At 43.7% G+C, this 18056-nt stretch overlaps 1 protein-coding gene across 1 annotated transcript; it reads right to left on the reverse strand.

The window, feature by feature from the left end:
* Positions 1-473: 473 nt before the first annotated feature.
* Positions 474-9427, reverse strand: TNFRSF13B (TNF receptor superfamily member 13B). Its single transcript, XM_026704311.2, has 5 exons — positions 9333-9427; positions 4110-4253; positions 2981-3097; positions 1692-1919; positions 474-1559 (listed from the first exon to the last, which is right to left on the reverse strand). The coding sequence occupies exons 2-5, from the start codon at positions 4213-4215 to the stop codon at positions 1288-1290; spliced, it is 723 nt and encodes a 240-aa protein (XP_026560096.1). The 5' UTR covers positions 4216-4253; positions 9333-9427; the 3' UTR covers positions 474-1287.
* Positions 9428-18056: the final 8629 nt, after the last annotated feature.

Below are 18056 nucleotides of genomic sequence, written 5' to 3' on the forward strand. Positions count from 1 at the left end.
CATTACCCACTTGTGAACAGCATTTTCCTCTGAAAAACGTGGAGTAAGAAGGAGCAATGCATGCTCAACCCTTCTGAATTTGTCAGCGTCAAGTCATTGAGACAGTTTTCCAGGATGGAAACGTCAAATATGAAGAGAGAATAAGTACTTTTTTCTTCCCTTCAAATCACATCGTATGGTGTAGGTAGGGTCTGCTTGAGAGGGGTGGGGGGGCTGGACTAGATGACCTACAGGGTCCCTTCCGATTCTCTTAATCTCTATCCATCTACCCTTTTCCAGGAATCCATTTGGGGGACTTCCAAAGGCTTAAAATACTGCATTCAAGCTCTTACTTTTGTGTCTGCTCTCTACCGCCTTTAGAAAGCAAGAGGCTTTTGCAACAATTCTTAGTTCTTAACGTCTAAAAAAAAATGAGATAAACAGAGGAAAAAGAATTGGACCATAGAAATACCGCCTCCCCGGAGATCTTCCTCTCAATAGTTTATTGAAAATACCAGGAAAGGGCATACGTGTACACGCAAACAACCATTCGTTTAAGCAAACATACCCCCCAAAAATAAAGTGAACAAATACAGCAGAAAATAGCTAGCGAGACAAATTGCAGCATACAGGTAGTTCTGCTCTTACAACAGCTCCATTTAGTGACCGAAGTTACAACGTCACTGAAAAAAAGTGACTTAGGGACCATTTTTCACACACTGAATGACCATCGCAGCCTCCCCATGGTCACAGGATCAAAATTTCAGCCGCTTGGCAACGGAGTCACATTTATGGTGGTTGCCGTGTCTCCTGGGTGTGTCATGAGATCCGCTTTCACGACCTGACGAGCAAAATCGACGGGGGGAAAGAGCCAAGTTCACTTAAGGACCGTGTTGACTAAGTGAAGAACTGCCGCGAGCGATTCGCTTAACGATGGCGAGAAAGATCGTCGAAAAGGGGGCAAAGCTCACTTAGCAACTGTCTCACTAAGCAACTGAAAATTTGGCCTCCGTTGTAAGTCGAGGACTACCTATATAATGTTTTTTTTTTTCCCTCGAGGACTTTTTTTTTTATTTTTAAGCATTTTTATGTTGGACCGTTCACCAGGAACTGGGAATTTTATGCCCACGAGTGAACAATCTGGCAAAGATTAAAAAATAAAAATAAAAAAATATCACCGCTCGGTTTCCCTGTAAGGTGAGCCCTTACCGTTCTAGACCTCAACAATGCAAGCAGCTTTTGGTGGGGAGGGGGATGTCGTGCTCCTGTTCTCCCCCCCTCCCCCACACCCCCTCCGCTGTTTATGGCTTAGCTCAACGGCATCTTTTCTTGGGAAGGAGAACATATAATTTGGAAGCGGCCGTCTTCGACGGAAGGAAGTACCGTCCCGCCCTGGACAGCGGCGGCAGCAGCAGCATCGTCTTCAGCCAGCATCTCTATCTGGTATGGGCTTGGGCAGGCTCGTGTCTCCTGGATGGCAGGGCTCACTTCGGGGAAACAGAAGCCACAGGTTTCCACAGGGTCTGGAGTTTGGTTGCCGCCGGAGTCGCTTCCGAAACTTCCCACTTCCATGAGACCATCTGGAGGGCGGGAAAAGGAAAAAAAATAACAACAACATGATTTTGATACTCCTCCTTTGAGCCTGTTTGCAAGCACCCGAGGAAGGGCTGTTGCTTCAACTGGAATAAGGGTGGGGAAAAAAAGGTGTGTACCTTTGGGGAGATCTCCCTTTTTATGGCAAGATGCTGAGCCGGCTCGACAAAACCTCTCGTCCCCTCTTTTTTGAAAGTAAATCCAAATCAACAGCAAGGAGAAAACCAGGATGCAAAGGGAGAAGACCAGAGCCAGATATAGCAGCACCTGTTGTTCATAAGTAGCATCCAGTTTTTGCTGCAGGGGCTGGAGAGCAGCCGGGGTTGGTAAAGTGGCAGGAAGGGACCCTGGGAGTCAAATGGAGCGGAGAGAGAGAACGAAGAGTTAATCGAGGTTTTATCCCACAGCCCGACTTATTTCAGGACCAATTCCGATGTGTGGCCTCCGGATTTGATCTTTGGATGGAAATGGATATCTGGGGGATTGTGTGGTTCCTGGTGCTCTCTGAGCCGGGTAGTTTTCTTGCAGGCGTTTCATTACCAAACTAGGTAACATCATCAGTGCTAGAAGGGGGTGGGGATTGTAGAGAGGAGGAGGAGGAGGAGGAGGACTAGAGATCCTTGGTGTTCTCTGACTTGGTTGTTTTCTTGCACATGTTTCATGCCCCACGAGGCAACATCATCAGCGCTAGGAGGGGAGCGGGGTTGCTACAAGCCGCCTTCTAGCATTGATAATGTCACTTATTTGGGTCATGAAACGTCCGCAAGAAAAACAAGCTCAGACAGCTACCAAGAACTCCACAGCTCAACCCTGAGTTGCAAATATTTTCCTGGGGAACTTAACTTTCTGAGCTGGCTACCCAAGCAAAGGTTCGCGATGGCAGACGGTGACAGGATTTGCATTCCAACAATGCTTTTCTTTCATCCATAACCAGAAAATTAAATCAAAACCAAACACAGTGAAGTAAATAAATGCAATAAATCACCCACAGAATGTAACACTCCCTTCTTCATGACTATATGAATGAAGCATGATAATGTGTTGGATGTCCACCAGGAACTGGGAATGTAATGCCCACGAGTAAACAATCTGGCAAAGATTTTTTTAAAAGTCCCTGCTGGGTTTCCTTGTGGCGTGTGAAAAATAATAATAATAATAATAATCCTCAAGAAATGCAAAGGATTTGCCTCTCAGGAGGTGACCCCATGTTTCATCCCTGGGCGCAAGTTTTGTGACCGATTTTTCTGCCCATTACGGAGGGTAACGTTACTAAACTGGGGGGGCTGGTGGGGAAGATCTCTGGGTGTGCTTTGCATTCCGGGGTGGGGAAGAAGAAAAAAAAAAGGAGGAAAATTGAACCCTCCAGATCCAGCTGGCTGTTTTGAAAGGCTCCGCTTTCAGCTCTTACTTCTGCAGAAAGGCGCGCATTGTTTGGGGTGCTGACCGCAGATGCTGAAGCATTTGACGCATTCTCTCAGGAGCTGGTCGTAGTAGGAGCCCTCTTGCTTGCTGCACTCCAAGGAGCCTAAAAGTAAAACGAAAGAGTTTGTGCAAATGGGAGACGCACCTGCCCGCCTCTCTCTCTTCTCCACCCACCAAGGGACCATCCAATCGTTGGCTGTCCTACAGCTCATTGGCTATCCCATCCCGTAGCCATGGAAACAGCAGCATCCTAATGCGGCAAAAGGGGATGTGACTTCCCTCCCTTTCCATCTCCTGCATCCTTGAACATCTCTGGCTTGTCGGGGGGTGGCAGAACGTTCTTCCAGCTGTTGGTCAAGGATGGCTGCTAAGCTCTGGAGGCTGGCAAAGGGTGGGTAGTGGTCACAGCGCTTTAGAGCAGAGGATGTCCGACTTTGGCAACTTCAAGACTTGTGGACTTCAACACCCAGGATTCTGGGAATCGAGGTCCATAGGTCTCGAAGTGGCCAAGGTTGGACCTCTCTTCTTTGGAGCATGAAAGCCAATTCAGGAAACAATTTGGGAGTCGGGGCTGTAAAATAGATCTTTCCTTATTTGGCTTTCCAGCAACCCACCTTCTGCAGATGTGCAAAGGAAGTAGTTCTAGCACCAACAGAAGTCCACTTCATACATCCCTACCTCACTAAGTACCACCCACAGTCATCCAAGTGCTGTAGAGCAGAAAAGCAGGTTCTCCATGGGTTGCTGAACGTCAAATTCCCACCAACCTTATGGCAGCATGGCTAATGGTCTGTGATGCTGAGAAGTGGGATTTAGCAACATCTAACCAGCCATACACTGACCATCCTTGATCAGAACCTGGCTACCGTTAAACTTCGATCGACCTCCTCCAGAAAACACCTGGAGGTCAATGGGTTGAAGAAGGAGTCTTGCTAAAGCATTGAGTGGCATGGTCATCCTGCTGGAGCTGACCAACCACATCTGCAGCACTTCTACTGGTGCTGGAAGGGCCCCAGTTCTACCATGATTCGTGGACTGTTTGCAGGACCAAAGTGGTTGAACAATACAACGATTTCACAGTGGGAAACCATAGAACTTCATTTTCAGATGCTTACTACAGACATCGGCGCATCCTTGGAACTTGAGTGGCTGACAAGCATATTTGCACGACACACAGTTACCCAGAAGGCCATCCCAATACTGGTCCTTCGAACACTGCATGATCCGTTGAAAATGCACGTCTGAATCCAGGGCGGTCTCTAAAAACAGAACAACAGGTTGCAGGAAAAGAAGTCTGGTAGAGTTGGCTACCTAGAATCAGAGAGCTGGAAGGGGCTCTGGGAGATCTTCTAATCCAGCCCTTTGCCCAAGGCAAGGAGTCCTTATACCACCCCAGACAAATGGTTGTCCAGTCTATTTTTGAAAACCCCTGGTGACGGAGCACGCACAACTCCAGGAGGTGAGTCCTTCTACCGATATAATTGTTCTCACTGTAGGAAAATTCTCCTTAGTTTCAGGTTGGATCTCCCTCTCATTAGCTCCCACCTGTTGCTTTTTGTCTTTCAGGTGTTTTGGAGAATATAGCAATAGCACTTAGACTTATATACCGCTTTATAGTGCTTTACAGCCCTCTCTATGCAGCTTACAGAGTCAGAATAGAGTACTTCTTTTATTGGCCAAGTATGATTGGACACACAAGGAATTTGCCTTAGTGCAGATGCTCTCAGTGTACATAAAAGAAAAGATACACTCATCAAGAGTCAAGAATCATCAGGTACAACACTTAATGATAGTCATAGGGTAGAATAGAATAGAATAGAATAGAATAGAATAGAATAGAATAGAATAGAATAGAATAGAATAGAATAGAATAGAATAGAATTCTTTATTGGCCAAGTGTGATTGGACACACAAGGAATTTGCCTTGGTGCAAATGCTCTCAGTGTACATAAAAGAAAAGATACACTCATCAAGAGTCAAGAATCATCAGGTACAACACTTAATGATAGTCATAGGGTAGAATAGAATAGAATAGAATAGAATAGAATAGAATAGAATAGAATAGAATAGAATAGAATTCTTTATTGGCCAAGTGTGATTGGACACACAAGGAATTTGTCTTGGTGTAAATACTTTCAGTGTAAAAGAAAAGATAGTCAAGAGTCAAGAATCATCAGGTACAACACTTAACGATAGTCCTAGGGTACAATCAACAATCAAATCCTACTAGGAAACAGTCCATATAAATCGGAAGGATACAAGCGACAAAGTTACAGTCCTACAGTCACAAGTGGGAGGGGATGAGTGATAAGAGGTGATGGGAAGATTAACAGTAATAGTAATGCACACTTTATAAATCATTGTAAACAGCCTCTTGCCCCCAACAATCTGGCTCCTCATTTTACCCACCTTGGAAGGATGGAAGGTTGAATCAACTGGTGGGATTTGAACTGCCAACTTGTAGGCAGCTGGCTGCAGCAGAAGTAACTTGCAGTACTGCACTCTAACCACTGTGCCACAGAGGCTCCCTTCTCTTTTGACAGTTTTCCCACTCCTGATTTCTACCTCTACTGTCCAACCATTTATAAAACAAGCCTCATGTTCGAAAATACTTTGTAACTTCTTTATGTCAATTCATAAAATATTTCTATGATCTTGTTAGAGTTGCCCACAGAAAGGGACTGGGGAGCAGTGCAGCAGTTTGCAAAACTGAAAGTGCATTCCATCAATGTTTTTCAAAGATAGTTTCTAGGTGACCGAAGTTTCTGCCACACAAAATTCTAACTGGGGAACATGATTGATGACTCTGGGATATGGATGTGTCCCACTGAATTATATGAATTATGATACACCCAGGGGATGGTGGGAAAACCAGGGTCAAGGGTGACAGTGAATGATGTGCCTCAGAGTTGGCTACACCCAGGCAGCGCCGGCATGTTTACTCCTAATAAATCCTTTTGAAGTTCTGGAAATTTGGCTCAAGACTCATGATTTAAAAGATTTTTCTTTTACTTTTAATGTCAATCTATCTATCCATTTCTGCACAATCTCTCTCTCTATATATTTAAATTACCTCATCTCCTGGGCCTCTTTTTTGTATCATGGCGACCAGAATTGGATGAAGTTATTCCAAGTTATTCCTCACTACTGCAATATAGAGCGGTGCTATCACAAATATGGTTTCTTTTTCTCCCCTGCAGTGTTGTGTGTATTCAATTCATGTGGGGCATGACTCATGCGTTGTGCAACTGTGGTTTATTCAATAAACCACAGCCAAAGAAATGGTGACTTAAGAGGACCATGTTAACGCTCCAAGATGGAGAAATTTAAGGTAACTTTACATCAAAGACTCTAAAGATCATCCATAGAAGCTGATGCATTTATGTCTGGTTCATACATCACTCCAAGGTGTGGTTTGTTTTAACCGGGTTGTGTTGCACGAGTCAGAATGGCCCGGTTCGTCCGCAAAAGCTTTGTACACCATGCTTTGGAAACTGTAATGGCTGACCCGCCTGCAATGACTCAACAAAACTGACACCGCAACTTAAGCAAAAGCAAAGTACAAGTTGCACAGTGTTGTGTGCGATTCCACCATCTTTACGTTTTCTCCACATGGAACTTTTATGTTCTCGCAACCTCAGCTGCGTAGAAATAAACTGGCTGTAATTGACATTAGAAAAATCAAACTGCGCGGAAAAAGCCCTGCGAAAACCAACTGAGATATTTTTTTTAAAAAAAGCGTCCTCCCATTTTCGGCAGGCTGATGGGCCGGTGATGGGCACAAGTAGAAAATTCCAAAGTTTTGCCGTCTTTGGACTTAATTGGAAGATGGATGTTGCAGGTTGAATGCAGCAATTGCCTGAAAGAATTGCAGCATACTCCTCCTGTAATTTTTAAAAACACGAAGCTTTCTGCGACTCTGATGGGTCCCTTCTTCGGGCAAAATGCCCAGGTTAGAAAATATAACTGGAGATAATGTTTTTTAGGGGATATGCGAAAGATAAACATGTCAGTGAAGGCTGCGAATCCAAGCTCTTAAAAGAAGAAGCTTGTATTCCAGCTCTTCTAAACCTTTTTTCCCCCCTGCTCATTTATTGGATTAAAACCTGTCTTTTCTCATTTCCCTCTACTTGGCTTCCTTTCCAGAGGGCAAGAAATTATGGAATGGAAAATAATCAAGGAGAGAAGCAACCTAGAACTAAGGAGAAATTTCTTGACCGTGAGAACGATTAACCAACTTGCCTCCAGAGGTTGTAAGTAAGTGCTCCGTTCACTGGAGGCTTTCAAAAAGAGACCGGAACAACCTTTCGTCTGAAATGGCTTTTAGGGTCTCCTGCTTGAGCAGGGGGGGTTGGACTAGAAGACCTCCAAGGTCCCCTTCCAACTCTGTTATTATGTTATTTATTTATTTATTTTAAAACCAGAAGGTGAGCAATTGAGGGAGCTTGGTGCCTCTAGGTCAACAAAGAGAAGGACAAGGGAAGACATGATGATTTCTTCCAATATTTTGAAGGGCTGTCAGAACAAGAAGGGACCTACCTGTTCTGCAAAGCCCCTGAGGACAGGAAAAGAAAGCAACGGATGGAAGATTATCAAAGACAGATCCAACCTAGAACAAAGAGAAATTTCTTTCTTCAGACGTTGCGTGTGCTCCATCACTGGAGGTTTTCAAGAAGACCTTGGACAGCCATTTGTCCAGAATGATATAGGGACTCCTGTTTGAGCAGGGAGTTGGACTAGAAGACCTCCAAGGTCTCTTCCAACTCTGGTATTCTATATTATTACTTTCTAGATCAGTCCTTTCCGGAGGAGGAGGAGGAGGAGGAGGAGGAGGAGGAGGAGGAGGAGGAGGAGGAGGAGGAGGAGGAGGAGGAGGAGGAGGAGGAGGAGGAGGAGGAGGAGGAGAAGAAGAAGAAGAAGAAGAAGAAGAAGAAGAAGAAGAAGAAGAAGAAGAAGAAGAAGAAGAAGAAGAAGAAGAAGAAGAAGAAGAAGAAGAAGAAGAAGAAGAAGAAGAAGAAGAAGAAGAAGAAGAAGAAGAAGAAAAGAGGCCAGAGAAAGGGAGATGGCAGAAGGGTTAAGGGCCTCTGCCCTACCCAGTCCTGGAGGACACCTGCAGCTGGGTTGTGTATCAGAAGAAAACACCAAGGTTGAAAAACAATTATGGAAAGTGGAGTTTCAGAAAAGACTAGAAAATAACTTAGTAGCTACAGTTGGGAGACTGAACTGAGATTATTTGCATTTGCTGCAGAATATTCCTGGAGGCACTTGCCTCAACACTGAGAGAGAGAGAAAAGAGAAATAGGCATGTTCTTAGGAACCATGAAAACCAACTTTTTAAAATTCCTTAGCAATTCTTTTTGTATCAACCTGCAGGGCTCATTCTTTGAAGCCTTTTAGCAAAAAAAGTAGAAAAATAGCAGACCCTCCTGAGGCAGATACAACTTCGAAAAGACAAGACAAAACAAGAAATGAAAAAAAAAATGGAGGAGGTGTGCAAATATGTTATTCACTGGCTTTTTAAAAAGAGGCCGTTCTTTAAAAAAAAAAAAAGAAATCTGTTACCATTGTCAAATCTCACAATCGAACCTCAATATTTCGGCAATCGATATTTTGGCAATTCTCCCTGAGTTCGTAAAGGTAGGTTGATTTCGTTATTTTGGCACATCATGGCGCCTAGACAAGATTGCCCAACCTTCACTCTTACTGGGCTTTCAAGACTATTATGAACGAAGGCAGGATTACTACACACACACACACACACACACACACACACACACACACACACATATCTAAGTTGGGCGGCCATTTTAAGAAAATAAATAATACCAATGTAAAATAGAGCCAAGCCAGAGATATTGCATCCAACCCACACCAATGATTTAAGGCAGTGCTCAACTCAACTGAACCAACTCAACTCAATCCATGCACCTGGCAGCTTTCAGCGGTTTAAACTTCTCCAGACTTTGAACCTGGAGAGCAAAGCCCACCATAACAACATCTACTGTTTGTTTCCATTGCAAGCTACTTTTTAGAAAACAATTTGACTTCCGACCAGCTGGAATTCTGCATTCCAGAAAGGAAATGTGAGTGGGCCTTCAGAGAAAACCTCAATGTGATTTGATTCCACGCGCCCTTAAATTGAATTAAAACATAAACCCTGAAATTATTCCCCATACATTTCATCATTTCCCCCTTTGGTCATATTTAAATTTACAATTGAGTAGCAACTTTTGTATGCCATCTGAGGCTGGACCCAAAGTTTCTGGAGGCCATCTATGATTTCTGAAGGGGTGAAATGATATCTTTTTGATTTAAAAGAAAATCAGGTTTTTACTTACATTTTCCCCCTTGCTGCTGAACCGAGCTGAATTTCTCTTTGCTGATGGTCATCTCCTTCATGTCATCTCGATGTGTCCCTGATCCTTACTTCTGGGGTTTATTATGAGTCCTTCATTTGATTAGAGTCTCTCTGTGTATTTCCTGGGGATTTCCCCTCCTAAGCTTTTGATGCAAACCAACTCAACAAAATCCGAACCAGAAGGAGGTCCTTCTCTGAGTCTCCCTCCCAAGGGACCCTCAAAAACTCAACTTCAGTCATTTTTTAACCTCTCTTTTTCCAGAAAAAGATTATTCAGTTTGCTTTGTAAATTTCAACTGGGTGTTGTTGTGGAAGATGCCACCTCAGACTTACCCAGAACTTTTGAGAATGAGGAAATTCTTCTGGGGTGGGTCTTTTACTGCTACCCCCTCATTGTTTTTCCTGATAGATGATTTTACTCTGGAAGATAGGTCATCATCTCTTTCAAGACCAATGTCTCAGTCCTTCAGCCAGGGCGGTGGCCTTGATGCGACAGGAGAGAATCTTGTTCGCTTCCGACCCAAAGATTCTAATTTCATGTTGCCTCCCTCGGCGTCTTTTGGAAAGGATCAGCAATGAAGGGAAACTAATCAAGGAAAGAACCAACTTAGAACTAAGGAAGAATTTCCTGACAGTTAGAACAACTGAAGCATTGGGACGACTTCTCTCCAGAAGTTCTGTGCGCTCTCCAACACTGGAGTTTTTAAAGAAGAGATCGGACAACCATTTGTCTGCAATGAGGATGTAGGGTTTCTTGCTTGAGCAAGGGGTTGGACTAGAAGACCTCCAAGGTTCCTTCCAACTCTGTTATCCTGTCCTTGACAAATTTAGGTGGTTGTTTCTGTCCATGGGGACTATTATTTGGAGCACAAACAAGAAGATTAGACAGACATTTTTATCTTTTCCCCCAAAGTCTAAGGGTTAATCTCAAGTTTAGGACCATCTTCAAATCTAAAACTCCACCAGATACTCTGGTGCTAGGTCTAATTTAAATACTGTATATTTAAATATTGTATATTGCATACTTGTACAACCAATAGTGGTGTTCAAATGGCCTTACATTCTAAACCTTGTTCTCGGCTAGAGTTTGAATTGTCTATGGAGGTGCTCAGTCATACATCAGGTCTTTCTTTGAAGACGTTTCGCTTCTCCTCCAAGAAGCTTCTCCTCTGAAGAAGCTACTTGGAGGAGAAGCGAAATGTCCTCCAAGAAAAACCAGAAAGTCCAGTTGCCTCTTGAAAAATAGATTTGGATTGGCTCTCGACTTGATTTTGGGTTGTTGCCCTTCTTGTGACAGTGGATTCTCCATTTGAACCATAACCCTAACCTTTGCAGAGCTGTCAGTCATATCTCACTTGCCACCTCTGGCGTGCTGGAGATGCACTTCTTCATTTTCTAGCTTTCTGTGTCAGTGGCTTCGAGCTGGAATTTACCCAGGGGCTGCAAAACCAAGAACCCCACTTTCTGTACTGTCCACAGGGAGAAGAATATCCTACCCACCCCTCAAATGGATGGAAGGCGTTTTTTTAAATGGAAAAGTACCTTCGATATGCCTGTTTCTTTCTTAGACACGTCAGCCATGGACAATCCTGAATAGGATTCACACCTCCCATGACATCTGTCAGGACTTTTTGTATGAATCCTCCTCTCAGTGTGAGTGTGGGGTCCCTTGTCAAAATATAGACCATGTTGTGACCAGCTGTAAGCTGAGGACATAGTAAAAACAAAAATCCAGTATCTGATTTTTTTTAAATATAAGTGATGCTGCGCATCAGTGGCTAGATGGTATTCAAACTTCCTCACGTTTATTTCTTATTGTGTTTTACTAATCTAGGTGAAATGTTAATATATATTGCTGGTCCATCTATGCTGTGCCATACGCTAAATAAATAATCTTAAAGGAGCACAGCCTTAAACCACTTTGTTTGACTTCTCTTTTGTGCTAGTTGGTTTGCGGGCAGTGGATAAACCACAGCTAGTCCTTGAATTACAACCACAATTGTGCTCAGAATTTATGTCGTTAAATAAGACATTTGTTAACCTCACTTAACAAAGAGAAATTTTGTTTGTTTACCATCTTTCTTGCCTCTGTTGTTAAGCGAATCCCTGCCGGTGATCAGTTAGCAACCTGGGTTGTTGAGTGAATCCAGCTTCCCCGTTGACTTAGCTCATCTGGAGGTCCCCAAAAGAGAATGACGTGAGCTTGGGATACCACAGCAGTCATAAGTACAAACCCGTTGCCAAGCATCCGAATTTTGATCACATGGGGATGCTGCAAAGGTCGTAACTATGAAAAACGGTTGTATGCAGAGGTGGTAATCAGCTGGTAGCAGAGAACCGGTAGCGGAAATTTTGAGTAGTTCGGGGAATCAGCCAATCCCACCTCTGACTGGCCCCGCCTCCATCTATTCCCCGCCTCCCATTGAGTCCCAGCTGATTGGCTGGGTCTTCTTTGCTTGCCCTGCACAGGAGAACGGAGCTGGAAAGCAGGTTATTGGGGTGGGGATGGGAATGGGATTTTGCAGTATCTTTTCCCCACCACGCCCACCACGCCCACAGAACTGGTAGTAAAAAAAATTTGAATCCCACTGTCAACTAAAAAGAGACTCCTTTGGTCTTTTTAGCTGCCAGAAAAGGGGGAGTGGGGGAAAACATTCCTTAAGTGCCTAGATAATCACCCTGGCAGCCCAAAGTTGTCGGAGTGCAAGAATATTACTGGAGAGCATGATTGAAGACTCTTGGCTATGGGTGTGTCCCATTGGAGAATATACATCCGGGAGGGTGGGGAGAAGGCCAGGGTCAAGGGGGAAATGAATGATGCATTTTAGTATCGGCTGCATCTAGCTAACACTTCAAATAAACCAATTTTCTTTTCTCTGAGATGAGGCTAGAGACTTATGATTTGAGTGGGGGTGGATTTGTTGGGAGTCCTGACACCCACCACTGGCTGTAAGTCATCTTTTTCAGTGCCCATCATAACTTTGGACGGTCACTAAACGAACTGTTGTACGTCGACGGCTACTTGTGCTCCCAGCTGTGGGGCAATGGGTAGAAGGACTCACCCTTGGGGTTATGAAACTATCATCTGCTTCAGGAGAGACTCGCAAGAGTCAATTTTCTCTGTTTTGAAGTTCATCTACTTGAAAGTAGCAGGTTTGTGTTTTTGGCACAAAGCGGGCATCTGTTGTTTCTCCTGGTCCTTGCAGTCAACAAGCTGAGATCTGGTGCTCCTACTAACTTTCCCCAAGCCAGACCGGTTGTCTTCTTGCCTTCTTCTGGCCACCAACACCAAAACTGGGGAGAATGGGTGGCTAAAATGCAACGTACGTGGCAAGCACAGATCGGATGCAGCTACTGAAGTTCAGGGAGGATTTTAGGATGAGTGTCAGATTTAGAAATGCCTTTTTTCGAGATGAATCAAGTCGATTCCTCCCAGTGGCATCTATTGTTCAGTATTAGAACAATGAACCAGTGGAACAACTTGCCTCCAGAAGTTGTGGATGCTCCAACATTCGAGGTTTTAAAGAAGAGTCTGGACAGTCATTTGTCTGAAATGGTCTAGGGTTTCCTGCCTGAGCAAGGGGTTGGACTAGAAGACCTCCAAAGTCCCTTCCTTCTATTCTATTCTATTCTATTCCTGTATTTCTACACTACTCTACTCTACTCAACTCTACTCTACTCTACTCTACTCTACTCTACTCTAATTCTACTCTATATTTTTATTCTATTCTATTCTACTCCATTTTCTATTCCATTCCATTTATATCTATTCTATTCTATTCTATTCTATTCTATTCTATTCTATTCTATTCTATTCTATTCTATTCTATTCTATTCTCTGTTCTATTCTATTCTATTCTATATTCCATTCCATTCCTAGCACAGTTCCTTGCCCACAGTGCAGAAATGATGTATTTTCGTCTTATTCTAGGATGTTTTTTTGGATTTTCTAGTCTAGCCTCCCTTTTAACTAAACGAAAATTTGAACGCTTGGCAACTGACTTGTATTTATGGCGGTGTCCCGGGGTCACACATTCCGCTTTTGCGACCTTCTGACAAGCCCAATCTACGGGGGAGCCAGATTCACTTAAGAACTGGGTTACCAACTTAACAATGGAAGTGATTCACTTAACAACGGTGGCAAGAGAACGCGTCAAATGGTGCAAAAATTTACGTAATGGACAGCTCAGCCACAGAAAACGGGCTCAATTGTGGTTGTAAGTCAAGGACTACCTATAATTGTGAGGGAAGAGGAATTCTCGTTGGCCTGTTTAACACCGCACGTTCGGTAGTATTTTCTTAAATCTGAGCTGCTAAATCCCCCCTCCCTTTCCTTTGAAGTTACAGTGACTCATGCTTTTTTTTTCCTTTTTCTTTTCTGATTTATGTAATCAACCAGAATCTGTTTCCCCTTTAAAGAAAACCTGGGCCGGTTTTGATTTAACTGGCTCCAATTTGCATGTCAAATAAAAACACGTTCGGTTTCTGATTTTTGTTTTCGGCCAGGCATCAGTGTGTGTGTGGAATCCTGGACCATTTTGGAAAGGAGCTTTTTCTCCTTTTCGGGAGAGAAATTAAAAAATCAGTCCAGGTTTTTGAAAAACAAAATAAAATAAAGGTTTTTTTGTTTAAAAACCATCAATGAATCTGAGCTGTCGGATTGGACCCAGAGCACCTTGGTTAGTGGAACAAACTTTTTTAGACACGTTGTTGCTCTTGATGAGTCAGTGTATTATCGCAAGCTGTTGTGGTTCACTGGCAGCAGGTGTGGATGGTTGAGGTCTCGGAGAGCGAGAACTCCAACAAGGGTCCTGCGTGTGATGCAGGGATGGGGCCAGGACCATCAGGGAGTGGAGTGCTGCCTTCGGAGATGGTGGAGGCTGGCAGCAGTGAGGAACAGTTCCCTGAGGAGCCTGTGCCCAGTGCCTGTGTGTGCAGGGCTGCTTGAAGGAAAGAGCAACTGCAGCAGCATGGGTGACTCAGGAGTAAGGCTGTAAGGTAATGGCCCCTCCCTTCAGAAATAAAAGCCAGCTGAGAAACCGGAGTTCTTTGCAGGAAGCAAAAAAGTTTTTGCACTCAAGCCTTGTGGACGTTCAGAATATCTGAGTTGGTGTTTGGAGACTCTCTGATTTATTGTTTAGGAATTTTATCTGTTGTTTTTTTGCAACCTTGCAAAAACTTGGCAAGGCTCTTTCTTGTCGGAGCTAATTAGTTGCAAACAGCCTTTTATCTGTGAAGAAACAGGATTCGTGAATGAAAGAGTAAAAGGCTGTGCTGTTACCTTTGTCTTGTGTTTACTCTCTTGGAACCATTCAAGGCCTTGATTTGCAAAACAGTTTCCCCTTTTTAAAAGTTTGCTTCCCTGGGGGTGGGAGCAGGAGGAGACTTTTGGTGTTTTTTTAAAAAAATATCTTGGCAATAGTTTGAATATAGGTAATCCTTGGCTCACAACCATTCATTCAGTTTAATGATCAATTACAACAGACCTGTAAAAAGGGACTTATGCCTTATTTTTCACACTTACAACCATTGCAGCTTTCCCATCGTCACAAGATCAAAATTCAGGTGCTTGGCAACCGTCTCGTATTTATGACGGTTGCAATGTCCTGCGGTCACGTGATTTCCTTTCACGACCTTCCCAGCTGGCTTCTGACAAGTCGACGGGGGGACGAAGCCAGACTCGTTTAACAAACGTAGGATTCACTTAACATCCGCAGAGATCTGCTTAACAACTGTGGCCAAACAAGGATGTAAAATGGGGGCACAACTCCCTTTATAACTGTCCCGCTTAGCAACGGGAAATTTGGGGCTCCAGACACTCAGATGGAGTGAAGACACTCAGATGGAAAGAAACTTGTTCTGTGTCATTGGCTAAGTTGTTTGTTCTCTTCTCCAATTGTTGCTGCAAAATCAGGTTTCAGTGATACGTTTTGAAAAAAGAAAGAGAGAGGTTTTGCTGGGCAGCTGAGCTGGGTTCCTTGATGGATTTACAGTCCAAGAATTGTTAAGCACGTCATCGTACATCGTTGGAGTTTCCCTCACCCTCATAAGGAAACCAATCCCAAAAGAGCTTCTTGCTAACTGTAGTAGAGAAGATTGCAAAAGCAGCCGTTTGCTACCTAAGTACTGTAAACCTTGCATTGTTGTAACTAGGAGTTGTGGAATAAGCTATAGTAGCTTGCTTCATCCAATGAGGTTTACAAAATATAAGACAGTTGAATTTAGATACTGCCTTAAGCTGAAACTGAAGAGACTGCCTTCTGGTTTAGTGTTTGACGTTGAATGTTGCATGGTGCATGTCTCAGTTCAACTAGCTCTATGTTACTTACACTGATGGACAATAGTTCTCCAAGGAATCAAAAGAAGTCTTCTCCAGCCTTACCTGGGGATGCTGGAGATTATAAAACAGGCACCCTCTGATTAAGCTATAGGTTCTCCTTACAGGTAAATATGAAGTTTCCAGTCTCCCCATCCTAAACAAAGGCCTGATTTCACCAAGAATTTAGGAAACTATTTGGTACCAAACCAGACTCCATTGCACGAAATGCCACTTTCATTGCATGGCACTTGAGACGGACACTCCATCAGTAGAATTGTCCATTCAGATGAAAGGCCTAAAACGTTTACAAGATCTAGTGCAGTGGTTTGGTGCAGGGAATTCTGCAAGCTGAAGTCCACGCATCTTAAAAGTGAAGAAGGTTGCTCTATTGCCTTGGGCTGAAGACAGGAACCAACTGTTGGAAACAGAACCGATGTCCCCAAAATTGCTAAAGTAACTCAGGAACAATCGGTCCCATTTTTTATTTTTTATTTTTTGCAAATATCCGAACCCTTCCTGTGTATTTGCCAGTGGTCATTTCAGGCATGATCCCCAAAGCTTCAGTGGTATTGTACTGGGCATTTCATCTCAGATAATAGAATATTCTCGGGGACAATCCACCACCGACCCAGCCCACTTCCTCCCGAGCACTTGCAGAGACACAAAGCTTCGGCATGAGAAAAACTGAGCATTTTCTGATTCAACCAAAGAAGGCAATCAGCCGTGTCAGGGAAGCCGGAGACTCTAAAAATTGTCACCTGAAACCCCCAGAGTATTGAGATGGCCCTCCAGGGGAGGCTGGAACGGAAATTCCTGTGGCTGAAATTCAACAGGAGGAGGAGGAGGAGGAGGAGGAGGTGGTCTGTAGGGGGCGTGCATAAGCGCACCAACGTGCCTACTGTCCCTGTCCTATTGTTTCTTTTTATTTTTCTTATATGTATCCATTTCATGTAGTCATAACTAAGTTTATACTTATACCTGTTATCTTATCATCGCTTGACAAAATAAATAAAATAAAGAAGGAAGAAAGAAGGAAGGAGAAGAGGAAGAAGAAGAAGAAGAAGAAGAAGAAGAAGAAGAAGAAGAAGAAGAAGAAGAAGAAGAAGAAGAAGAAGAAGAGGAGGAGGAGGAGGAGGAGGAGGAGGAGGAGGAGGAGGAGGAGGAGGAGGAGGAGGAGGAGGAGGAGGAGGAGGAGGAGGAGAGGAAAGAGAAGAAGAAGAGGAAAAGGAAAAGGAAAAGGGAGAGAGAAAGAGAAAGAGAAAAAGAAAAAGAGGAGGGGGAGAGGAAGAAAGAAGAAAAAGAAGAGGTGGAAGAGAGAGGAAGAGAGGAGGAAGAAAGAAGAAGACAGGAGGAAAGAAGAAGAAGAAGAAGAAGAAGAAGAAGAAGAAGAAGAAGAAGAAGAAGAAGAAGAAGAAGAAGAAGAAGAAGAAGAAGAAGAAGAAGAAGAAGGAGGAGGAGGAGGAGGAGGAGGAGGAGGAGGAGGAGGAGGAGGAGGAGGAGGAGGAGGAGGAGAGGAAAGAGAAGAAGAAGAGGAAAAGGAAAAGGGAGAGAGAAAGAGAGAAAAAGAAAAAGAGGAGGGGGAGAGGAAGAAAGAAGAAAAAGACGAGGTGGAGGAGAGAAGAAGAGAGGAGGAAGAAAGAAGACAGGAGGAAAGAAGAAGAAGAAAGAAGAAAAAGAAGAGAAGGGAGAGATGCAGGAGGAGGAGACAAAAATCTGTTTTCTACCTTTGTTCCAGTTCTCAAAATCATTTACAAGAATTTGTCTCTGCTACTAGCAGAAAGGCATTTTGGAAAGGCGTTTGCAAGAAGAAAACTATACCTGTATACTATATACATTTGCTTGGGGCTGTTCTGTTCTGACTGCACTGGTCAATCAGGGACGGTCCCTAACGAGACAGAATTAAGTTCGTAAGTTAAATGAGAAAAGTTTGTCATGGATTCCAAAGAATGTAAGAAGTCCCCAAGGACTGGATCAGGCCTGAGATCTCACTAGCCTAACTTTTAGGGTCACGCCCAGGTATGCTGGAAAAAGAGGCAGGTGTTAGGTCATCCATCCTTGCAGATGCAATCCAGAAAGGCTGACTAAGGAATTCTGGGAGTTGAAGTCCACATCTCTTCGAATGGTTTTAAGGTTGAAAACACTGCTCTGCTGTGTAATGTTGTTTCCTAAAGCAAGGGTCTTCCAACTTGGCATGTTTAAGACTGGCGGACTTCAACTCCTAGAATTCCTGAGCTAACATGACTGGAGGAAGAATTCTGGGAGTTGAAGTCCACCCGTCATAAAGCTGTCAAGTTTGAAGACCCCTGTCCTAAAGTCAACCCTACTAGGCACAAAGACTAAGAAACCAGTGACCTGTAGATCAGGATGAGTTTTATCGGATCAAGT

The sequence above is a fragment of the Pseudonaja textilis genome, chromosome 14 (assembly GCF_049901715.1).
Source record: "Pseudonaja textilis isolate UNSWEBS1 chromosome 14, rPseTex1.2, whole genome shotgun sequence".
In the NCBI taxonomy this organism is placed as follows: Eukaryota; Metazoa; Chordata; class Lepidosauria; order Squamata; family Elapidae; genus Pseudonaja; species Pseudonaja textilis.